We start from the raw sequence: 24791 nt of genomic DNA, 5'->3' as shown, positions 1-24791 counted from the left end.
TTCTCCAGTTTGTGGTGGGTGTTTGGAAAACAAACTATGTGCTGGAAACATTGGTGTCAGGGCTACAAGCCCGCGTGCTGGGTCTGTTCCTGGGGGAAGAAGAACAGCTCTCAGCCCAGGATGAGGAAACAGCGCTGTTCTGATAGTCAGGCAGGAAAAAGTCCCTGAATTTGGGTCCTTTCTGGGCCATTGCTATGGGATTTGGGATTCTCTGGGAGTTACGTGTGTGGGTTTATGAACTACAGGATTTTCAGGAGCCTGCAGGCAAAGAGGTTTGATAGGGTACCAACAAAAAAGGGGCTCCCAAAGGAGGTGGTTGTTCTGTGTTTCCATGGGCAGGGCTCACCAAGCATCCCTGCTCTTGGTGCCTGCGCCCCAAGCCCCTGCTCTCTCCCCTGTGCTGCACTGGGATCTCACAGGGGGGAGTTCCTGCACCTTTGTGATGCTTCTGCAAACAGCACCCTGCCTTTGAAGGTGCTGGTACACAAAGATTGGCCTCAAAATCCATGGCAAAGTACTTTATTTTTTTCTCTTTTATTTTTTTCCTTGATGCCCAAAGTCCTGTACAATAGTTCACCAGGTGAAGGTTAGAGAAAGTCAATCATTTGCTTAGTTTCCAAGCTACACTGGAAGGAGGAAAAAAAAAAAAAAGGGAAGAAAAAAAAAAGAAATAAAGGAAGCTGGAAAGATAAGTACACTCACAAGAAATGCAAAGGATCTGAAGTCTAAATGCATTTAAACAAACTGCAGTGAGCACTGTACAACCTGGCTGTGCTAACTGGAGCAGGGAGATGCTCCCTGGAGCACAGCCCGGGCAGGACAAAACGCTGGATATTAAACGTGTACAAAACCAAGCCCAAACCCGCTCCCCCCACCCCCAAGAGAAACCCCAAAAAGTCAAAGATACTCTGCAAAGACTGACTCGTACCTCAAAAGGTGTGGTGGGGAATTAAAAGCCCTCACAGTTAAAATGTCCGGATCGGCTGCGGGCAGCGCGGGTACGCCGACGGCTGTGGAGTGCCGCCTTTTTTCTTCCCATCCCATCTTTCAAACCGACGCCTGACCCAGAGCACGGCGCCGAGGCCATCAGAGTCCATTTGCAGCCCCTGCGCCCTCCACTGCGGCGGGGCGAGCTGTCCCCTGAGTCCAAGGCCATGCTTTTAACCTGAATACCGCACAGTCCGGGAGCAAGAGGGTACGTTGTAAGACAAATCGTACACGTGGAGGGAGGAATTGAGCCAGCAAGGAGAAAGCAGGGCCCGTGGACACACCAGTGCAAGGTGTAGGTCCTGCTACCATGGCTGCAGTGATAACAAAACCACTCCTCCGCAGTGTGACCAGCACCAGCTCTGTGCCCACCACTTCGCTCGTGCAGCCCTGGCCGGATCCAGTGCGGCCAACGGAGCTGGGGCAGAGCTGGTGCCACGGTCCCGGCCAGGGGAAACAGCACGGGGAGAAACGCAGAGGAGGCTCTGCGTGAATGTGAAGTGTTCTGACATCCCTGGGAGGGGAGAAAGTGTCGTGGGTGTTTTTGTATTTTTTTTGTAATATATTTTTTTAAATTTATTTTTAACTTTTAATAGAAAAAAAAAGCATGTAAAAATGTGCACGCAGGGGCGTACGCGCACATACACGGCCACTCCTGCTCTCCCAGCGCTCAGCTCCCTAGATTAGAAGTAGCATATGGTGTTATTTGGGGAGGGCAGGCTGGTTATTTGCGGGGGGCAGCTCTGGGTACATCCCTCCAGCTGGAAGCACTCTGTGCGTTGCTCCCACCCGGCGGTGCAGCCGTGCGTCTGTGAGCTTGCAAACCCCCCCCAGCCCGGCTCCATCGGGCTCTGCGGGCAGGGCCAGGCTCTGCACCCGCTGCCCCCAGCCCCTGAGGGTCTCACGGCTGCGACCCGGGGAGAAATGGCCAAGGGGGGCAGCGAGAGGGTGCAGGGACAGGGACACGATAGGTGCGCACGTGTGCATGGCTGCAGCACAGAGCGGTGCAGGACAGGGTGATGGAGGGGTGGGCAACAGGAGCCCTGCTTTGCCGGGGACCATGGTGGGTGTGTGTGTGTGCACACGTGTGTGTTGGCACACTAGGGCCAGGAGCCTGTGGGTGCTGGGTGTCCCCGGGGAGCAGCAGCGGGTGCCCGCTGGCTCGCAGCACGAGGCATTTTGCAGCCACCCCCGTGCCCGTCACCCGCCCGACACTCAGCGCTCCTGCCTGACGTGGAGGAGGGGCATTTACTCTGTATAAAAGGCTGCACAATATCAAAATCCTCTTTATAAAAGAAAAAAAAATACGCAAAGCAGCACTAGAAAACCTCGTGTCCCAGCTGCAACTGTCCTCACCCTCACTCACCCCTTTTTTTTTTTTGCTAACCCTTCATATTACAATTTACCACATCTCTGCCTACAGAACGCAGCAATACATTCAAAATCTCCCCAACCCCTTTTTTTTTTTTTTTTCTTTAAAACTATTCTGTGGATTTTAAAAAGTCCTTGGAAAGGCGCGATGCTGCCTCACACGTCGGTGCTGATGCTGCGGCTGCGGGAGAAGGCTTCCCGCATGGCCGAGAGCCGGTTGGGGTTGAGCGCCTGCAGGTTGCCCACGCTCACCGGCAGCTCCAGGTCTTCCTGGCTGACGGTCTGGAAGCTGACCCGGTCCCCCCCGTTGTGCAGCTCCTCGGGGGGCTCCTGCAGGAAGAAGGTGGGGGGCTCATACTGCCCGCAGCCGGGGCAGCCGCTCCGGCTCGGCGTCGGCTTCTTGCCGAAGGGCGAGGAGGCGTAGAGGGACGGGCCGTTGGTCAGCACTACGTTGCGGTTGCAGTGGAGCGGAGGGATGTGGGAGTGCACGGCGAAGTCGGGCTCCTCCTCGTCCTCCTCGGACTCATCCTTCTTGCAGCAGTAGTACTGGAACGGGACAGGGCTCAGCCAGGGGCCCGCTGCGCCGCTGGTGCCACCACCGTGTCGCCCCACGGTAGGGAGGTGGGATCGGGCACGGGGACCCCCTGTCTTGTCCTGTCCCCATCGTGGTGCCCTGCCCTGTCCCCATCACGGTGTTCTGCCCTGTCCCCACCACGGTGCCCTGTACTGTCCCCATCGTGGTGCCCTGCCCTGTCCCCATCACGGTGTTCTGCCCCATCCCCACCACAGTACCCTGTACTGTCCCCATCGTGGTGCCCTGCCCCGTCCCCATCACAGTGTCCTGCCCCGTCCCCATGATGCCACGTCCCCAGCCTTACCTGGAGCCTACAGTAGCAGAGGACAGCGATGATACAGAGTAAAATGACAGTCGCTAATATTCCACCTGTGATGACCACGGTCCCGGCTGTCATTCGCCCTCTTCTCCATTAACAGCCTGCAACACAGAGCACGCGGGGTGGTGGGGCATGGTGCTGCCAGCCGGGGGGGGGGGGGGGGGGGGGCTGTGCCTTTGCAGAGGGGTGAGGGCAGGATCAGGCCCGGTGCCAGCACTGGGAAAGCCATCAGGGGAGCCCTCGTCCCCTCTAAATGCCACCTGGCGGGTGGGAGAGGATGGAAAAAGCCTGGTGCAGTGAGGGGAGAGATTTACTAAGTGTTAGTGCAGCCTGCAGGTGTGCTGAATAACTGAGCTCGGGCGACAGCACACCTCGATGAGGGGGTGAATGGGGGTGCTGGGACCCTATGGGACCTGCACAAATGGTCCTGCAGTGAAAATCCCATCCTGTGACAATGAGGGAAGCAGCGGCCACCTGTAAGCTGCCCATCAGCTGGCCGAGCAGGGTGCCACAGGGTGCACAGCACTCCCGGATCTCAGCTGTTCTGGGTACCAGCGGGCTGCTCCGCATGCAGGAGGGGGGTACAGGGAAGTAAATCCTGCCCGGTGCCAGCACGGGGCTTGGCCATGAGCTCACAGCCCCCTCGGTGCCCTCCTGGCACACTCCGTGCCCCGTGCTGGGGACAGGGACCTGCCCTCGGCTCCTGCCTGGAGCGCGGAGCTTCAGGAGCAGTGTCGCAGTAAGGGGGGGTTTGAGCTGTGCACATTTTTTCTCTGAGCCTATAATCCATTTTCCCCATGAAAACAATGTGGTATTTTAATTTGGAATAACTGGAACTGCTAAGTGAGCCTTTAACGATTGCAGGGACGGGCGCTCTCCCCTCCCCTCCCAAAGCAGCGCGCTGCGGTATGGGGTGGATCCGCCTGGTGCGGTGGGGACCGAGCTCTGTGCCTCTTTTGGGGCAAGATGAAGTGTTGGGGGAGCACGGGGGTACCCGGGACAGTGCTTCTGAGAGCCCTGAGTGTTCACACTGAGGATGCTGACCATCACGGGGACGCTGCCGTTAAGCCACTTGCTTGTTTCTCAGGGTAGCGCCAGCAGCCTCCTCTCCCAAAAGTGCCCTTAGGGGAATTTGGGTGCTAGCATGGTAAAATGTGTAAGGCCCCCAGCCCCGCGCTGAGCAGAGGCTGTGCTTCATGCAGCGTGAGACACCCAAGCCCTGCAATGCCGGTGCAGGTCTTGTGCTGAGCATCCCTGCCCCAGGAGCTCACCGGAGGCTTGAAGTTCCCTCCAGCCGTGCAGAACAAGACCGAGCTCTGTCCCCGGGGGGATGTGGGGAGCGGTGCTGCTGCCTGCACACACCTCTGGCAGCCACGCACCAGCACCGGCATCGCTCTGCAGCTCGAGCAGCCCCTTAGTGCCACGAGAGTCGAGCTGGGAACAGGATAACCGCCATAAATTAAGAGAGGGAGTGAACTCTGACCACCTACCCGACAAGTGCTTTAACAAAGCTGGCCTCCAGCTCGTGAGATCAGGTTAAACCAAAAAAAAGCCAGCCACCCCAAACCCAAATTGCTTCAGCACCCGAGGAAAAGCAACCGTATCTGTCAGGGATTTAACCTGCTTCCAAAGAAAATAAATCTGCGGCATATTTTCAGGCGCTTAATGTCCTGCTAAAGTTGGGTAAGTGCTGAATGGATAAAGCAGTATCACATTTTATGTCGCTGCTGAACGGGGCTGTAGGAGCGGGGGGAATTTATACCACCACTGTGCAACGTGAGAGCTTCTCGCACCGCACGGCCACGGGGCAAGTGCCTGGCTGAATCCTGCCCTCATCTCTGGGGCAAAACGCTCTGCAGCGGTTCAGGGGGACACAGCCAGGGGAAGCGTCCTCCCAGACTGCATCGGGGATTTGGGAACTCCTGCTCAGAAAGGGATTTCGGGCCGTGCTGGGTGCCCCTGCGCCTGCGCTGCTCCCGTTTCCATTAAATGGTCGCCCAGGGGCAAGCAAGGGGAGCACACAGTGACAGTGATGTGCTCCGCTTCCCTCCCCACCGGTGCCACCGTGGTCAGCCAGACGTGCCACTCACAGCCACCACTCGACACAGAGCTGGACCGTTTGCATCTCGCTTTTTCCCTCCCGTAACATACTTGTCTGATTAAAGCTGGGTACCTGGAAGCATTAAACTCTCCAGCATGCAAAGGAAAGGGGGGGAAAGCCCATAAGCAGAACAATTCCTGTCTAGACCTCCTTTTTACATTTGTTCCTAATTTCACGCTCCGCAGGCTCCCAGATTCATATATTTAGTAATAAATATCTTGGTAAAAGGAAGTGCTTTGCAGCTCCGCTGTGGGCTCGGGGAAGGTATGCAGGAGCCCTGCTAGGAGGAGCGCAGGCACCGGCAGGCACGTCCCACGGCCACTTGGCTCCTGCCTTCCCCCTGGGTAACACGAGGAGCCCTCGAGCTACCAGGGATGCCCAAACACCCGAAAAGTTGAAGATATTTCTCTGCACGGCTGTTTCGAGCTGCTCCTGGCTGAGCTGCTTTGGTTTAGGCACTGTCCTGTGCCTCTTGCCTGGTTTTGCCAGGCCATCTATGGCTGCAGCTCTAGGGATGTGGATGGCACCAGCCCTGCAGCAGCTGGAAAGCCCAAAACGTGAGCAAATGGCCTTCTCCGCTCCTCGCAGCCTGGAGAAGACACAAGCAGACCTCCCAGCAGCTCCAGCCCCGGTTTGGTGGCTCCTTCCCTTGCTCTAGGTGCTGGAGCCCTCCAGCCACAGCGGGCTCCTGCTGCCTGGCCGGACCCCGCCTGGTGGTGGCTGAGGTGAGGCTGAGATTCCTGTAAGAGACCCTCAAGTGCCAGTTAAACCAGCTTCTGCCGTTTGCAGGTGTAAGGAAAACCTTCAGGCCGGACTCCTAGATGCCTCCACAGATCTCATCCCATCCCATGGTAACACAGTCACCCCAAGGCCTTTTGCACTAGCTGGAAGTGCACTCACGGCAAGTACCAAAACTGAGCCTCAGATTGGTGTGCTGGTCCCACCAAAGCTGTGCCTGCCCCAGGAGACCGTGCTTTGCCTGCAAAGAGCCGTGGCCCTCAGCTTGTCCTAGTGCAGCGGCGCTCCGTGCGTCCACTGCCAGCCCTGGGACCTGCGGCCAGAGGCGGCACATCCAGCCCACAAAGGCTTGCAGGCCTTTTCCCAGCTCTTCCACGCACAGCTACCCCTGATGTCATGCTTCTGATCAAGCCCCGCTTCAGAAGAAAGGCAAAGAGCCCAGCAATTAGAAAAAAGGCAATGGGAGAGCACACGGGGCGTGCAGGACGCCCGAGCTGCAGCTTCCCTGAGCTTCTTGCTGCTGCTGTCCGCCCCGCAGCTGGGTGCAGGCAGCATCTGTGACCCAGGAACTTGGCCCAGAGGTTAAAAAGAAATCTCCATGTAATGAACTGCCCTGGGAAGAGGAGACTGGACCTGAGCCCTTGATGCTGCAGTGTTTTGGGGGAACCTGGCTTGCTCACACCTCTCGGTGCCAGCGCTCTGCCCGAGGGTAAACCCCAACGCAGCCAGCCGGAGCAGGGGGAAGCCCAGCAAGCAGCCACCAGCACGGGTGGTGGGAAGGCAGCAAACAAATGAGAAGCCCAAAGCTGTTTGGTGGCAAATAGAGCCGTGCTGTGGTGTTTCCCCCAGTGGCCGTAACCCTGCCCAGTCAATGAACAAGAGCCGGGCTGGAGGAGCAGCAGGGCAGCGTGCCAGCGGGAGGTTTGCACTCGGGGAGCCGGCGGGCAGGGCAGCTGCCAGGAACACGGGCGCAGGATGCGGCTTCCCGGCTGAAACCCACCCCAGGCAGTGGGGCTGCGGCACCGCTCTGTGCTTTTTCTCTCTCTCGTCCCCGTGACGGCAGCACCGCTGGCCTGGGGGCTGATGCTCTGCACAGACAGCAGGGATTTAAACAGCCAGGGTGCACCGCGGGCGGCTGGGCGCTCAGCCCGTGCTCCTCCTGTCCTTCCACGCTGGCGTGCTGGATCAATGCATGGGCGATGGTTTGCAGCCACTGCTGCCCCTCTGCCTCCTCAGCACCCATCCCAGCACTGTGAGCAGCTGTCCTGAGCTCCAGCCTGTGTCCTGTGGGATGTGCCGGGTCATTGCCTGCTGCCCTTTGGCTCTGGGCTGAGCAGGGGCTGCTAGCCTCCCTGCTGTCCCCTCTCTGCAGAGCATATTTCTCGGTTTTCCAGGCTCACCCACAGCACCCAGCTGCTCCTGGATGCTGGAGGTGGTGCTGAGGTCACGGTAGCCCTGTCCTCCTGTCATCCTTCGCAGCACAGCTCCTGCAACCAGCAGCAGAGCAGAGGCCGGACACTTCCCTGCCCTGGAAATGAGGCTTTGTGCCACTGCTGACAGTCCCACAAATAAGCAGGATTTTTGGAAGGGTGTCTATGGCAATTGGAATGGGCTGCACTGTTTGGGAGAGGCAACCAGGCCGGGCTGGCCCGCACAGGCTGTAACACAGCTGGTAGCTTTTACACCCCATCAGAACGGGAAGCAACAAAACCTCACACCCACCTGGAAGTGCCTGCCCCTTTCTGCTGCCTTTAGAGATGCTGCCTGCCTCACAGCCAGTCACCGAGGCCACTGACCCCCCTTGAGAGGTAGCCCACAGCTCGGCTAAGTCTGCAGAGACCCGGGCGGCTTCAGCCCCAGCCCTCCTCAAGCATCCCCCAAGCTCCTGCTGACATCCGGACCGGAAGCAATCCATGGAGGAGGTGATCGATAGCTGGTGCCCAGTCAATGATTCATCTGCTAGGCTCCTGCTGGCGCAGCGCTGAGCTCTGCAGAAGAGCATCCCGGGGCCATCGGGCTCCGGCTCTGCAGGATGCAGCACGGCCACGGACTGTGGCTGCTGGGGACAGGGAGGGCAGGAGGAAAAACACCTTTGCTCCGAGGCCACGGCCCCGAAAAGACAGAAGGAGTTTGTGGATTAAAAAAGAGCCCTCCCTCTGCTCAGAAGCCGGTCCAATGCTCCCTCCTGCTGGTTTTAGCTCCCCAGGCAAGGAGGCAAGCCTCAAGGTACATCAGGCTGATGCAGGATGAGCACCAGGGCAATGCGGGCAGTTTGCATGGATCATAACCACAGGTAAGCTGCTCTGTGCCCCAGGGTCGCTCCTCTCTGCTCTGCATCTTCCTGGCCAGAAACGCTCCCGGAGCAGCGCCGATGGCCAGGCAATGGGGACAGTCAAGTGTCACACTGAACCGGTCCTTCCGTCTGCTCTTTTTATCATCCCACGCAATTTTATAGCCCAAAGTGCTCTGTTAAATATTATATGGCAGCCCAAAGACTCAGAGAGAAGCCACTGCTTTTCTGACGAGCTGTATGAGACTTCTCCATATGCTGCGGACACAGCGGGCGCGCGTCCCCGCAGGCGGCAGTGCCGGAGCAGCCGGGCTGTGCTCCTGTGCTGGAACAGCTCAGCGAGAGCAAAACCCAGCAAAGGATGCCCAGACAACTCAGCAGGGACATAACACAGCGACAGCCACTCCGAATTTTGTGTTTTCCTGAACCAAGTATCACAGAAAGGCTTAAAAGAAGCAGGGATTCGTGGGACAATTAGGGATCCCCCCCCCCCCCCAATTACCGTTATTTGTATTTAAAAGGGAGATCAGCTCTTAGTGAGCCTTCTGAATGCTCAGCACACTCCAGCAGGCTGCCTTCAAAGGGAATCGATTTAGGGGATGCCAGCCCCAGCATGGAGCGAGAGGGAGTATGTGCACTGCAATAATGAGGCAATAATGTCGTTTAATACAACCTAATCACTCCTAATGAAAAATAATATTTGCACAGCTCATCAAAGCGGTGTTGAGGCTTACTAAGCACAACTCCAGGCACGAATTTAAGTGACTGCAGATGCTAAAAGGAAGGCAGCAGTGCTGCTGGGGAGGGATGGGGGGAAAAACGGACAGTGCCATGGGAACATCCTCCTTTCAGTGCCACGGGACCTTCTCGAAGGTGCCTCTATCACCATCCCAAAGGGACCAGGAAAGGAGTCTGCAGATGCTTCAGCATCGCCTGGAATAAAACAAGGTACATTCACCCTGTTTCATCACCCCGACCTTCTGTAAAACTGCAGAGAGCACAGCTGGGAGCAGGAGGGGACCAGATTGCTAAAAGCAGCCCTGCTGCAGCCCTACAATGGCCCTATGCTAGCACCAGGACAGAGTAAAAAGAAAAAAAAAAAAAAAGAACCTGTATGGAGGTGATGGGATCTGCTATCAGACCACACCAGAGAGCTTTGCCCTCCACAATCCCACCTGTTCCAGCCCAAACAATCACAATCTGCATAAGTACAAGGAATTATTTCCATGCGCCAGCTGGAAAGCAGGCTGTCATCCAAAACACTCTAAAGCAGCCTAAACTCCTTAAAAAAAAAAAAAAGCAAAAAAAAAAAAGCAAGACAGGCTGTCTTTCCACCCTGCATCATTTAATCTCCTCTTGAATTATGGTTTAGTCAGCCTGAGATATTAGCATGAGAGAGAGCAGGTTTTTTTGGTATTAGCAGCTTGAGATAAGCTGCAATCACTGCTAAGTGGGAAATAAGTCTGGGATAGGGACACCCCCCCCACGGAGACTTCTTCTTACTGTAAATCTCGGCCTTGATTTGTACTTTTTCCTGTCCACGCAGGGATCTCCATCACCACCCAGCAAGGAGCAGTCTCCTGAGCAGAGGCTGAAAGATCACAAAGACCCAGTTGTCAGAGAGCTCTGCGGAAACAGTGCAGCAAAAGCAGAAAAAGGGGCGTCTGTCCTTCTGAAAGAGCAGTGCCTCCCAATATTGCTCCGTTCACTTAGCTTTGGAAAGCTTTTAAGTACAGAAAAGAGAAGCTGCTGTCTTGAGAGCCTGACGCTGTGGGCAGGGGACGACACCTGTGGGAGTGGGAGCTTCCAGCAGGCTTTACCAAGTTACTGACGCTGCCACAGAGAACAAGGGCAAAAAATCCCCACAGGGCTCCTGAGAATGTCTCCTGGCCCCGAGACGGTGATGCTGGAGCTGAGATGGGCCAGGGAGCCTCCATCCCCCTGTCCTGGTCCTGGGGACAAGGCTGTGGCAGGCCAGCAGCACCGTGCATGGGGACGGTGAGGTCCTGGTACCCCAACGGCCCTACAAAGCCACGGGAGCAGCACCTCATGGTGGCTGTCCCCACAAAAACTGATGCAGCTGGGGGCATCTGGTGGCTCGGGCCCTGCACAGAACCTCAGCCTTACGGGGAAGCGTTGGAGCAGCCGGCCTGGGGAGACGGATGGAGTCAGCCCCGCGCTGTTAGGGACTCCGTGTGCTGGCGTTTGCCTCAGGTAACCACAACCAGCCCCAGCTGCGAATTCGGCCTTCGTGCGACACCTCAGCCAAAGCCCTGTGTGAGGCCAGGCTTCCCACCTGTCCTCCTGGCCAACGAAACAGTACGGAGCCTGAGAGGCAAAGCTTAGCTGTCCTTATATCCATTTCACAGGCAGGAAAACCGAGACCTGGGCCGGTTGAGGTTCTGCCTTCGAGGCCAGGTTGCGTGAGGCCTGTCGCACGTTTCCAGGCCACGGTGGCTTCCCCCGGGCCAGGCACTGAGGTGGGGGCAGCTCCGTGCTCCTTCCACACCCTGGTGCTGGTGGTGGGGAGGACGAGCCCCCATCTCCCACAGGACCCCTGCGGACACCGAGGCACAGCCGTGCGTCGGTCAGGATGCACGCAGCGTACGCTTCCACCGAGCAGCAAACGCGACAGGCCTTGCATTTCCAGGAGGTGAGAGCAGAGCTCAGCGGGACGGATCTTGGGCAGAGTGAATATTTGGGAGCTGCCCAGTTCTGCCTCATTTGCTCAGGATTCAGGGACCCGACGAGAACAGGGTGGAAGCAGCAGGAAGCACCATTTCCTTTGGTGCTCATTAAGAGCATTGAGAGCTCCAGGGAGCGTCCCACATCTAGCTGCAGGAACGTGTTTTTTTTCCCTGTTCGGGGAATTATGATGGGAATGGGTCCCTAGGTCTCTCCTGGTTGTCATGTCCGGGGTGAACCCGTCTCGGCTGCCCTGGGGAGCCAGCAGCAGTCAGGGACGGGCCCTCGGGGCTGCCTGAACACCCACGCAGCCCTGCCTGGGATCTCGGAAGAGATACACCTTTCTGCCTTTAAAAAAAAAAAATCATAAAAAGGGTAGGGAGTTTCCATAGCTACAGCTTTACATCGCTCTCACAAAGGCTCAGGTTCAACCCATGCAAGGAAAAGCAAGCAGGGTGTTTTTTCCTACTCCAGCCCGGCAAGTTAGCACAGTGCATGAATAAATAAGTGGAGGAGAGAAGAGCTTTTGGAAACACATCTGAATGGTGAGGGTTGCCGCTCACCCTGCGTCTGCCTCACCCAACACTTGTGTGGGGTCTGAGTTTCCTTTGCAGGTGGCATCGAGCCCCCGGGGCCGGTGCCAGCACCACGCATCGTGGCGAGGGATGTGCAGGTTGATTATGAACAAGGAGCGATGGGCTTCCTTGTTGCTTGTGACCAGGAGTTTCCTTAAAGTCTCCTTATGCTCTCGTTATTTTTTTTTAATAAGGATTTATCATTGCTGCATCAGGGGAATTAATAGGGACCAACAGTTTTCAGACTCTTGGCAACTTTACTGAAACATTTCCAGTAAATTTCCCTTTTTTTTTTCTTCATCTTCAGCTCTGTTACAGCTTTTCCTGAGAGATCAGAGAGGGAAAGGTTTAACTCAAAGGGAGAGAAACCCACCACAACAAAATGATCACAAGCAAAAAGGCAGAAAATATAAAGTAATTCATACAGCTCAGCTGAAAACCATCATTAGCCGAATAAAGAGAGAGAGAAAAACCTTCACACAAATTGTTCCACTTAAAAACACGTGGGCTTAGCAGAGCTGCTGAGATCAAATGTTTGAAATATCGACTGTTCCCAGGGATGGCATCTTTCAGGAACCAAAACACATGCGATGCTGTATCTTTTTTGCCTAGCATCAGCATCAGGACGACGTAGCCGCTGCCTTTGAAATGACTCCACGATGCTGGAGAGGCCCCAGGGAGCGATGCGCTGCTTCGTGCTCCCCGCTCATGGCTCGCTCGTCCTCTCGCCGTGTCCCCCAGGGTCAGAGGAGCCTTACTGCTGGCACAGGCTGACCTGGAGAAGCTCGTTCCCAGGCCCACAGGTCCATCCTTGGGGAAGGGACGGGGCAGGGTGCTCCGGCTGCTCGGTGCCTGGGTGTTGCAGCCTCGTTGCTCCTCGTATTTGCAGCAAATCAGCACCCCAGCAGGCTGCAGTTCCTGCCTTCCTCACTTAAATGAGGCATGACTTGTGGCACCCTAAAGGACTGGAAAATGCCAAATATCTCCTCTTTAAAAGCCAAACGTTAGACCAGCGCTCTGAATCACCAGCCTGCCCTGAGCAGCGAAGCCCCTGCATGGCTGCCATCCCCTGGCCCTGCTTAGGGGCAGTCTGGCTGGGTACCAACAGCAGCCATGCCTCCCCTGGGATGCTCTGTGCTTGGGGGTTTGGGTCACAGCAGCCCCGTGAGGATGTGCATGCAGGAACCCATCCACTCAGGCTTGCACCCAGCACTGCCCCCCTCCAGCCTCCAAACCCTACCCCAATTTCACCTTTCCTCACTCAAGCCCTGAGAAAGCTCCCTTCACTCAAACAAGTTAGCTGGAACTCGTTGGGAAAAAGGAAGGAGGTATTGCTAAATAGCTCTTCACACCCCAGAGCTAATAGTTCAGCTGGGACGAATTGGGAACTAATGACAGCAATAACAAAACCTTTCATTCCCTGATTTCCTGAGCTATCTAAATGTCACCCCAGCCACGCTGATGCTGGTAGTACCACAACAAGCACTTATTTAACAGCCCACCCCAATAGTAAACCATGCATAAAGCTGTTTAACAGATATGTTTAGGTCTTACAAAACCCAAACCTGCAGGCGTGTGCACCTTCACTGCCCCTGCCTGGGAGACCGGAGCTCCTCGACACGCAGGTGCCTGGCACGCGGCGGAGGGCTGCCTCTGGGAGGTGCCCCTCGCAGGGTTAAACCGACCACAGGGCTCCTTTGGGAGTCAGAAATGCTCTCACCGCTGTCTGCAGCCCCAGCCTGTTACTGTCCCGTGAAACACAGCAGCCCTGGGCAGTGCCCTCGTGAGCACAGGACTCAAAGCACAAAGGTGAGCCCACGGCTGCTCCGTGTTGGGGATTTCTTCTGCACTCGCAGGATGCTTCAGTTCTGCTTCGGGTTGGTTCGGCTGGGATACTATGAAATTGGGCAACGTTGTGTTATTCACACTACGATGTTAGCATTCGTGTCACACAAAGCACTTTTTCTTTTAGGGTTCCTGTAAATGCTCTCATCTGTATTCATTTTTGGAAATCTTCTCTTTTCGAGCAAAACCCAAGCACTGGTTGCAGAAAAAGCATTTCAGCATTTGAAGGTTTACACATTTCTGTGTCTGGGCAACTCTAATCCTCTGCAGTCAGCAGCACTGCCACAACCCAGCAATATTTATGTTTTTTATTTGCTTTCAATCAAGTCAGACAATATTTTAAGACTTGCCCTTTGTCTGCCAATCCTACCAGTCAACAATACATCATAATATTTACAAAAGTATCCAGACAGCAAGTAAGATTAGTACTTGGTTTCTCAGAATCTGGTATTATAGTCTTGTGTTTTCTATAACCTATTCTGTTTTATTTAAAAATAAAACAAAAACAAAACTACGGTGCCAGAAACTCAAGGGAAAATATGCACGACCGAGAAAATCCCACTTTCTGTGGGCTGAATCTGCTCCCACGAGCCACTGTGAGAACTGGGAACTCAGCAATACTAAACTGTCGCAAATCAGAAAAAAAAGCAAGCTGGAGCTGTCTAATATTAATTGCATAAATATTTTCCTTGCCTTTATTCCAGAGGAATATGCCTGCCCATGGGATGGGACATCCAGAGCTGCCCCGGGGGGACACAGGCAGGCGTCCACTGCAAGGAGCAGCCTGGTTCAGCCGTGCTCAGGAGATGGAGGCAGCCAGGAGATGCTGCCCCTGGGGGAATCCTGGCTGCAGCTCTGCCAGGAGGCACCCCTGGCACTTCGAGCACCCAGATTTAGGCACGGCAGCTTTGTGTGTGCGAGGTGCCGAGTGCCCCGGGGGCTCCTGCCCATGCCGCAGTGAGCTGAGCCACGCCAGCACCCCGTGCTGCACCCCAGAGCTCAGTCCTCCAGGTACAATAAAGTAAATTACACCAAAGTGACAACCAAAGCACAAAATTTGCCTAACTGCAAACCCAATCAACACTTATTATCCTCCCATTCCCACCCTCGCTCCCACTCTCACAGCACGGCTATTTTTCCCCAGATCCCCCTGCTAATCTTTCCAGGGCTTAGCTACCTGGCAGGCAACACTGATCAGAGTAAGAGAGATCCCTTTCCTTCCACACGAGAGCCTTATAAATGAGATCCCTGCAAATCCTGGCTTGCGGAGGGAGACCGGGCAAGCTCCCTGCCCTCGAGGCCGCACAGCTCCCGGGCTGCTCCAGCAGCTGGGGTGCTGAAGCCCTTGCTCAGAGCCGAGTCTCTGGCAGCATCAATACTGTATTTTTTCCCCAGAGGGAGCCTAGCTCGCATTTCCACAAAAGGCGTAATATCTTGCTGTCTAACACACATGTATTTTGTTAACTGCAGAGTGGCAACATGCACGCTATTGTACAGTGAATGATTTCTACAGCTGAAGTTGCAGCGGAGTCAAATTGCAGCAATTATTGATATCAAAGGAGAGCCGCTACTGACTGTCCATCAACCTAAATATTTAAGAGCTGGCCGGGTTTTTCCTAAGGCAGCCTGGCCTTTCCCAAATAACCCAGCCCGTAACAGCCTCAGCGTGCTGGCTGCCGCTAGAGGGATGCACGGGGCTTGCAGGGCGCAGCGGGTGCTGGCGGGCAGAGCCCCAGCATCTGCACCCTGAGCAGTGGATGCTGGGCCCAAGGAAGGGTGGAAAGCCAGGAATAACAACGTGCAGCATCGTCTGCAGGAGCACGCCAGGCCTGACAGGCAGCCAGCGAGGGGGAGACTCCCCGCACCCAGCAGTTTGCAGTCTGGCTATAAAGGGAGACGCCAGAAACAGAAAAAAAGAAGAGAGAGAGTTCATGGTTTGCCAGAGCTCGGGCAGGAAAACCCACGACAGATCTTGAAGCAGAGCCAAATCCATACTGAGAGCAAAGGGGATCCAGTCTTAAATGCAAGGCAAAGGCAGGGCAGCTCCCTGTGCTCAAAGGGGAAGCACACGGGGAATTCGCAGCACGAGCTCTGTCCCTGCCAGGCACCTCGGAAAGTACTTGCTGTTTCCTGGGGGAAAAAGGCAAACAACCTGGGGGAGAAAAGGTGGAATATCGGGAATGAAAATGAGCCAGGCGCTTTGCGGGTAGGCTGTTTTTCTCACAGGAGATGGGGCCTCTAAGCGGGTGGCTTAGCAGAGCTGCAGCTCGCACGCTGGAAAGCGGCCGCTCCGGGGACTCGTCTGGCCCGTGCCTGTGAGCTCCTGTCTCCTGACATGCCTGGGCACACTCACAGCAAACACCAGCCTGGATGGCCTCTGTGGCATCTTCTACAAGGAATTCCAGGACATCTCCCTGCTGGGGCTTGCAGCAGCCTCTGAACGTCGAGACATTTTGGGCTGCTTCAGCTGGAGCAGCCCGAGTCAGGGCGATGCCGGGGGACACGACGACGGCTGAACCAGTCGCATCCCCTGGCAGTCTGGGTCTTCCTCTTCCCACAGGCGGCCTGTTTCCTTTCATTAATTTCATTAATCCTCCCCTTTAACCTCAAACAGTGAACCACTTGGTGAGTAAAGAGACAACCTGGCTGTGGCTTTGCGCCCCCATCTCGCTCACCCAACATCCCCCACAGAGAAAATCAGTGGGAAAAGAGAACGTGAGAGGTAGGAGAACGGGATGCGATCTCCCCACCGCAGCTCCCCAGGGCACGTGAAGCAGCCAGTGAGAACGGCTGCTGCTTGCCCGCGGCCAGGGTAAGAACCAAGGAGAGATTTCTGCCATGTGAGGCTGGAGTGAGTGGCAGCAGAGCCACGTCCCCTCTGCCACGTGCCCTCAAGTCCTTGTCACCTGGCTGAGGGAAGGGGATGCCAGCTGCCACTACGCTTCTGCAAAAATTCACTCGCCCTTCTTTTTCTTTTTCCTTTACTTTTCTCCCCCTTTATTTATTTATTTTTAATACGGGTGTTATTCACTGACCGGGGGCATGTGCTCCTCAGAGCATCTCCTGCAGCAGGCACCAAGGAGCCCCCTGCCAGCCTCCCCTCGCCCTGCAGAGCCCCCTGCCCCTCGTCTCCAGTGCTCAGCGCTGACCTTACCCCCTGCAAACCACAACTTCATTATTTTCAGAGCCTCGCGGAGGATTTTATCTCGCCCTCTGCTAATGTGGATCCTACCGTCCAGTTATGCTGACCCGAGAAACATTTTTACTGCAGGGCTAACGGTGGGCTCCCCTACACCCCACCCCCGTGCCCCCAGCCTGCTGCTCCCACATCAGGCACACGCTGCCGAGGCTTGGTCCGACAGCACTGAAGGAAACAGAAAAATCTCTGCACATTTTCCGCTTGGATCAGGTCCCTGGCCTGCCAATCACGGGCTGAGACTTGCTTTTGGGTTTCTGCTAACTTTCCCCTAAAACAGCCCTCAGAAAAAGGCAATTATCACAGGGCCATTAAGGCTCTCCCCATTGCACGGCCAGATAACTAACTCGCTTGGAGTCTCTTGAAATAACCTTTAAACAATAGATCCTTCCTTGTTTGCTGAATGTTTCCGAGCTCAACGGTAATGCATCCAGATGTCAGCCGTGTCTCCTGTAGGCCTAACTATTTCTGGAAACACACCAAGGGCAAGTTGTTTGGGTAATGTCAGATATTGTTGCAGAGAGAACGTGACAAGTTCCCGGCCCTTCGATAAAAGCCGTGGAGCACGGAGAGGCTGCTCGGGGTGGCGGGGCTGGGGGTGCAGGGCTATGGCAGGACCCCAGCCCGTGTCCCTCGCCATGCCTCGTCCCCTGCGTGATGCTGGCCGGGTACCAGAAGCTGGGGAGAGCCTGAGCTTGGCAGGCTCAGGGCTGCATGCCTGGTGCTTGTTGCTGCAGGTGGCTTTGGTCCTGGAGGTAAGAAACAGGAGAGAAGCACTGGAGGCAGCCGGGAGGGGCTGAGTTACCCGGGTGGTAAATTTGGGGAGCAAGCCTTGGCTCATCCTGTGCTGTTATTAGGAATGAAGCTGAGCACCGGCCCTGACCCGTCGCAGGTCCCTGTTGCAAAAACCCTGCCTGAAGTGAGGGAAAACCAAACGCAGCCCCTGACTCATCGCCGGCCTCCACCCCGCAGCCTGCACCAGCACATGGCCAGGGGGGTGCCAGCAGCTCCCCTCCATGAGAAATCCCAACCCACGGCCACGAGGGATGGGGTGACATCAGCTGCGCCGGGACTGCCAAGCCCCAAACCCCTCGTGCAAACATAAAATGAGCTGGAAGTCAGGAGGCTGAGCTGCCTGTGCCCAGTGGTGGCTTTGTCACCTCGTCTCCGCTCTGGCCTTCCCACGGATGTCTTCACCAGCAGCAGCATCACGCAGGAACGCATCACTTGGTCTCTGCAGAGCCAGCCCTTATGACTTTGGCCTGATTCAGCCCCGTTCCTTGTCCCCCCACGCTGCCTCTGACAGACACCTGGTGAAATGCTCCATCCACAGGATGAACTGCATCCATCCAGGTCCTCCCGCTGGTGCCCTGACCTGCTGCTACCGGCTCCTGGCTCACATCAAGCTGTCCGAGGACACTTCAAAATCTTATTACGACTTTTCACTTTTCCAACCTTTTCCCCCCTCTGACCTTTCCAGCTGACCTCTGTGCAGGGCTGTTCTGGCAGGCCTCAGAGGGTGCTGAGGTCCCAGCCTCATCTGGATTGATCCCAGCCGTGATCCAAAGGCAGCTGGGATGTCTGGAGCAGGTCAGAGTCCATCACCCGGCATATTTTTAGTCCCTCTGCCAAGCTGTGGTGCTAGAACATATGCTTTTTTCTCAGGCAAAGGGTGAACAAATCCTGCCTGCCACAATAAATTAGCTCACGAGGAGAGAAGGAGATAGACAACACGGGGAGAAGTGTAAATTAGAACGGGAACGAATTGCAAGTTCAAGCCCGGCACCTGCCACCTCCCCTCCATCCCTCCCCTGCTCTTCTCCAGGGCTGTCACATCACAGCCGTGCCCGCGGGAGCCCTGCCAGCAGCACGCACCTCTTCGCTGGCCATGTCCTAATCCATATCCATGACAACACGACGGCCAGGTACCCGAGTATGACGGGCAGGAAGGTTGTTACTGTTCCTTACACCGCCGCTAACGCAGCTGGGCACCGTACAGCCAAATGGAAAGCTCCCAGGTAGGTGAACACCTTGCAGCTGTGAAACTCCCCACCGAACGCCGCGCTGAGCACTGAGGACGTGTCCTGCTGAGCCCAAGGACCAGTGTCACAAATTTCTTTGGGCTGCGAGGATGCAGCCAAGCTCCCTGGGCTGAGCACAAATGCCCCAGGGCATCCCGCAGGTCTCTGTTACTTCTGAACGTGTTCTGGGGTGGCAGAGCCCCTGCGGCCAAACCTGCAGGCTCGGCTCTCGTGTCACCTACGTGAGGGTTTGGGCTCTGCTGTGACTGCAATGCAAAAGGGTCAGGGGGAGACTTTGCAGCTGGACCTATCCACCAGGCTCTGCTGAAAGCAAACGGGGGCTTGGCGGAGCTGCAGTCAGTAAACACGGCGCTGGGCATGGTCTGCATCCTTCGTGCGCAGGTAGGCACACGCACGGGAGAACCACCTGCGTTAGCAATCCGCATTACTGATGGAAAACAGGAACAAGCCCAGAGATGCTGTTTCCTTCCTTTCCCCTCACATCCACTCATCTTTCGTAAGCAAACCCCAATGTATTGAGGGGTGATAAATCAACATCAGTCCCTCCGGGGGGGGATTTTGTTGAATTTCTTTATCTCCTTTGAGCACCGGCACTGTTTCCTAAGACTTCTTGTCACCGTTCTGCACAGGAACGCTGACATGCAGAGGAAGGAGGTTACGGTTTAATTACAGCTGCACGCTCTTTAAGGTGTTTAAAATCTCTTTTCACCAACTGACAGCCGTAATGTATCTTTCTGCTAATTTCAGCTGAGAAGAAAAACAGCCATAAAAGGCTGCAAACAAGCCTCCGCTACTCACATGCCATCACAACGGGGCAAGCACCTGAAGACAGCTGTGTGGCTAGCTCAGGCACATGGTTTATGCACAATTTACATAAACTCTTTTCCCTTAACAGCATTATAATTTCGATGCTTACTCAGTGAGGACATAAGACGCGAGGACTGAAAACCAATCACGCCGGGCACTGCTGCTCGAATGAGGTCACCGAGGAGCACTGCCTGCACCCCGAGCATCGGGATGCCAGCCAGGTTTCCCAAAATGACAGACATCCATCATGGAAGACCTGAGCGCACGGTTTCACCAGCTAGGTTTTATGCTGATTTCACCGCTCGTTTCAGGCTGGAAGACAATCTGTTGAACCTCAAAGTGCAGTCTTCTCTTACCTTTAATTTATTCTGTCAGAAAACTGTCTACCTTAATGAGTACGAGCACACCCCCACTGCCTTCCAAGTTTGGTGATCTGTTATGTCAAATATAAATAATCCTGTCTGAAACCACTCGATACGGGGAAATGAAAAGCCATCTTCCCTCGGGGGATTTCTCTCCCACGCAGCCCCCCCATCCTGCAGAGCGAACGACGGCCATGTGCTTCCTCGAGCTCAGCCCCAGCCAGCTGCTGTATTAAACAAACCCCGCTACGAGCAGCCCCCAGATAATTTTGCCGTCCCCTTCCTTGCAGCCACCTTTGCATTTCTTTGCTGTGGGTGAGCTTGGGGGGCCGCTCTGCTGCTTAACTCAGCTCGGGGGGGGTTCCTGTGTCCTTCGGAGCCAGGATGCCAGACAGGAACGATCCCTCATCCTGGCTGCCTGGTTCCTGTGTGAGATGCCCAGAGGGGGGTACCCAGAGAGGCCGGATTTGTCCCCACGCCACGTGCAGGAAGGAGGACGAGCTGTCCCCGGAGCGAAGGACACGACCTGAGCACCCAGCCAGGGCACGGCGTGGGGGGCATCTCCCCCCCCCCCCCCCAACCCTGAGAGAGGCTTTCGCGTCCTTCCTTCTCCAGAGCTGAGGCTTTGAGGCTGGCGATGCTGTAGGAACCAGCAGCACCGAGCCTGGAGCACCCCGGTGTTTTTCATCCTGCTCTAAGGCGGTCGGGCTTCACCGGTCCCCCAGAGACAGGCTCTCGGAGAGCGGATGCTGGGCAGTACTCAGCCCCTCTCCGAATCCCCTGCCAGCCCCAGCGCCGGAGCCAGGGCTCGTCCTCTGCCTGCTCTCCTTGTGGGCATCCCCCAGGGCTGGGGGCTAGCAGCCGGGGCCCCACAGCCCCAGTCCCACCCCAGCAGAAAACCAGTTTAGGATGCACCGGGAAGAGGAAAGGGGGAGAAGAGGAGGAAACAGGGGAAAAAGGGAAGACCCCCCCCCCCCCCCCCCGCGGCAAAGGACGGGGCAAGGTGCCATCCCTTCTCTGCCACCCTCCCAGAGCCCGTTACCTTCGCTCGGGGGGAATCGTGCCGGATCTCTCAGGTGAGGACCGCGTCTCCCGAAGTCTCCGGCTCGGAGCGCATCAACGCAGGGATCGAAAACAAGAAAGAGTTAAAAAAAAAATAATAAAATAATAATAATAATAATAAAGGTACTAAGAGAAAAATCAAAGCCAACACGAGATAACAACAACAACAACAAAAAACAAAACCAAGAGCAGCGCCCAGGCCGAGGCCAGCTCAGGGTGCTGAGCGCAGGAGCGGGCGGCGGGCACCCTCTCGGCACACGGCCGGTGCCGGCAGCCGCGGCGGTGCGGGGGGGGGGGTGGGGGGGGGCTGGGGGGGGGTGGGAGCCGCTCCCTCCCCGCCGGGGCCGCCAATGAGGGCGGTGCGGAGCAGCGCTGCGCCCCCCCCCACCCCCCCCCCAGCCCCGGCAGCACGGAGCGTGCATGCGGGGTTCCCCCCCCCCCCCCTCCCCTTTCTTCTCCTCCATCCTCCCCCCCCCCCCTCGCCATCCCCGCCCTCCGCAAGCCGCTGCCGAGCGGGAGGCGCTGGGGGGTTCCCCCCCGCGGTCCCCCCCCCGTCCTGTGCTGTGGAACCCACCGAGATGGAGACACCCCCCCCCGCATCCCCCCCTTCGGCCCCAATGAAGCGGGAACCCCCCCTTTAATGGGGTCCGGTTGTCCCCGCATGGTGCCTGGGAGCCTTCATCCCCGGGGCAGGGAAAGCATCCTCCCCCTGCGAGGGGGTGGGGGGGTGGGGGGGAAAAAGGAGTGACCCCCACCATATAGCCCATTCAGCCCCACAGGCATCCCGTGGCTTTTTACGTTACGCGGCTCTGTCCCGGGGACCGTGCTGAGGTTTTTGCCCTCTGGTTTCGGTGGCAGCATCTCCCCGCGTCCCTTCCAGCACGACCTCAGCTGCTTTAGAAGTCCTCGCCCACAGCCGTCTCTGAAGGTGCTGGCCCCGTACACGGCGCGTCCAGCGGCAGCAGGGGCGGCCCACGGGGTTTCATCAGTGGCAGGGCGGTATCACAGAACGCTTGAGGTGGAAAGGGAAAAGGTGATTGTGTCCCAGAGCTGAAGGGAGAAGCACTGGGGGGCAGAACCCGGGAGAAAACCTGCCGACTTGGGTCGCTGTTACCCCTCAAGCAGATTGGAGCCCCCAGAGCCCCCCGGCACTGAAACCACTGTCCCCTGTCCCCAGGCTGCTGTGACCGGGGAGCGCGAACTGCCCCAGCTCTCCCCCTGCCTTCCCCCTGTAGAGCCGAGCAGTGCCCGCGCTCCCCTGGGCACATTTTGGGAGGCTGTGACGGCCCTGCCGAGCTGCACCCAGCGCCGTCAGCCTGGGCTGCTGTCCCCTAAATGTCTGAAAGCTGCTGGGCTCCTGCGATGGGCAGGGACCCTTCTGCAGGCCACCCTCCTTCCCCCTTGTGATAACGCTGGGAGATAAGCGCCGTCATCCCGGAGCACCTCTGCCCATAGGGACGCATGGCTCTTGTCTTGCGGCGCTGATTTCCCTGGCCTGACCTGTGCCTGTGGTCCCAAAGTTGTTCGTAATGGCAAACTTCATTTTTCTCTTCTGTTTGAGCCCACTGACACTCGTTCTGTCCTTCTTGACTGATGGGAACAATCAGTTCCCGGCCCTTTTATAGTGCATCTGCTCTCCTTGAGATGCTATCGCTTATAGCACTCTTTTAATCTATGGAGAGGGAAACAGTTGCATTAAATTAATTGCTCCCTAAATAAACTAATTACTGCCAGTAATTTCAGCACACTTTGCACGCAGTTCAGACGCCTGTGCACAGAGCTGAAACACAAGCCATCCAGTCTGACAACCAGAAACGAAAGCAAGGGGACAAAACGTAGGTTATCTTTAGAGGGTCTACTTCGGGCTATTCTTGTTTAATTATCATAGACTGTATTGATTAGTGCTGAACCGTCTGTATCACGGTTCCTCTTCAGCTTTGCTTCAAGGTTGCTTGGACTACGTGCGGACCATGCTGAAAAGCTATGCCAAGAAAAAACAATTCTAGCTTTTTATTACTTTTATGGGTCAAACGTCATTGTCTAGCAATTTATCTTTGTATTTTTGTTCAGAAATATGAAAGATAGAGGTTCTTTGTTTGGGCCATTCATTTCGGTTTCTGTGGCTGTATTCCTGTATTGAAATAAACAGCCTCCTTTCTTCCCAAGCTGCCTTTTTAATGAATATGTCAAAGCAATTCTTCTCCAATCTGAACCCAGGACAGGAGCAAGGAAAAACAATGTTATAACAAGGACTTAGCAAATACTTGCGCTGCCTTAAGCGAGTACAGATCTTATTTTGTGGATCTCTAACACGAGATCCAGTTACTCTAAAATCAATTCTGTGAAGATCAGGTACCAAACCTCTGAAGGAGACCGAGGTTTTTACGATGGGGAGACCGAGGTTTTTAGGGTGTTTTGGTACCTAGCGGTTGCAAGGCGTCTGTTGTGAGCAGGGTCTTGTTGTGCGAGGGGCTGAACAGGCACGGAGTGCGAAGAGCCGTAATCCCCCAGACTTTGCGACGTGCGTTTTTACAGGAGGAAAGCGCTAATTGGGCGCTGCAGCATGGGAGCCAGCCGATAGCCTTGAGAGCTGGCCACTGGCCAGCCACAACTTCTAGCAGCCCTCCTTGCCGGTTGGGAAGCGCCCTGTGCCTGCCAAGTCTGCGGGATAAACAACGGCAGCCAGGAGCCAAATCGTTTGTAGGTTTTAAGTGAAGGTGTTCAGGTTGTAATCGGCTGCTTTCCTCTGACGCCCCCGGTGCGTTGTGCACGGTGCAAGTCCCCGGGGGGGTTCGTGCAGCCAGGCTGCCCTCCTGCACCCACCAGTTCTTGTTTCCTGCCACCTGCCTCAGGACTTGGGATCAAACTGCACACGAATTTCCCTTCATTCACCACCCAAGCCTGCTTTCTAGGCTTTTTCCCCTCCTCCAGATTGCTCCTTCCCTAGGGGAGGAGCAGCTTCGCCTGGCTATCGTGGCACAGGTGACATCTTCCCACTGAGACCCCATTTGACCCATGGCTTACATGGCCACAAACCACAGCTGAATCTGGCTGCTGCTGGGAGCAATTCCCAGCTTTCTGTATGCATTTCCAGTGCTCCACCAGCTTTGCTCCCACAGCAGCTCAGCGGGGACAGCAGTTTCTAGGTTCAAGCCTGCAAACCTTTCTCCCTCTGCTCTTACCACCCACAAAATAGGAGCCCCTGTCTCATAAGCACAGCCCTAAGAACTGGCCAGAGCCATGACCTTGCCTGCCGTCCCTGTTGCACCTCTTTGCTGATCCCCATGAGGGGAGTGAAACTTCTCAAAGAAGTGTGTTTAATCAGGATGGATGAGCTCCCACTTCCCCAAGCCAGCTGCTTCACCCCTTGTGGTGTTGGGCACCCCCAGCCCGCACCCAGCACCAAATACTGAGGCTCGCGGGGTGCAGCAGCCTCAGCACGGGGCAGGCGCGTGGTGCTGCATCGCACCCACCAGCTCACGTCCCGACACACAAGGCTGGCACTGCCATGTGCTCCTCCACAGCCATTGCTTCAGCTGCAAGGGAAAATGAAAGGAAGGGAACAGAGAGGCAGAGGGCTGGATTTAAGGATGCCCACCACATCCTTGTGTTTCTCTTACTGCTTATTCCCCCCCTTCAAGCTTATTCAACCCTTTTAAGGCTGCCGAGAGTATGGCTAGTGTTCCCCATACAGAAGCCATGTTGAGTTTTCTGGTGTCAATCATATTCATCCACTACAGCCACCCTTTATTTTACCTTCTGCTAACTCGTCTGTTACAGACATCAAGTATGCAGGGCAGATCTACGTGCAGCCTTTGTCGTTCAGTGCACCGACCC

The 24791-nt window shown here is 55.9% G+C and overlaps 1 protein-coding gene and 1 long non-coding RNA gene across 2 annotated transcripts; one reads left to right on the top strand and one right to left on the bottom strand.

Moving 5' to 3' along the window:
* Nucleotides 1-503: 503 nt before the first annotated feature.
* On the bottom strand, nt 504-21258 carry FAM163B (family with sequence similarity 163 member B). The gene is made up of 3 exons (XM_080561683.1): nt 20935-21258; nt 3237-3352; nt 504-2904 (listed from the first exon to the last, which is right to left on the bottom strand). Exons 2-3 carry the CDS (start codon nt 3327-3329, stop codon nt 2515-2517), a joined length of 483 nt encoding a protein of 160 aa, XP_080417809.1. The 5' UTR covers nt 3330-3352; nt 20935-21258; the 3' UTR covers nt 504-2514.
* LOC308180317 lies at nt 3363-11811 on the top strand. The gene is made up of 2 exons (XR_013940882.1): nt 3363-9328; nt 9927-11811. It is a non-coding gene; the product is annotated as an uncharacterized lncRNA (long non-coding RNA).
* Nucleotides 21259-24791: the final 3533 nt, after the last annotated feature.

This window comes from Anser brachyrhynchus, assembly GCF_964034855.1.
Source record: "Anser brachyrhynchus genome assembly, chromosome: 19".
NCBI lineage: Eukaryota > Metazoa > Chordata > Aves > Anseriformes > Anatidae > Anser > Anser brachyrhynchus.
This window is presented reverse-complemented; position numbering and strand designations above follow the sequence as displayed.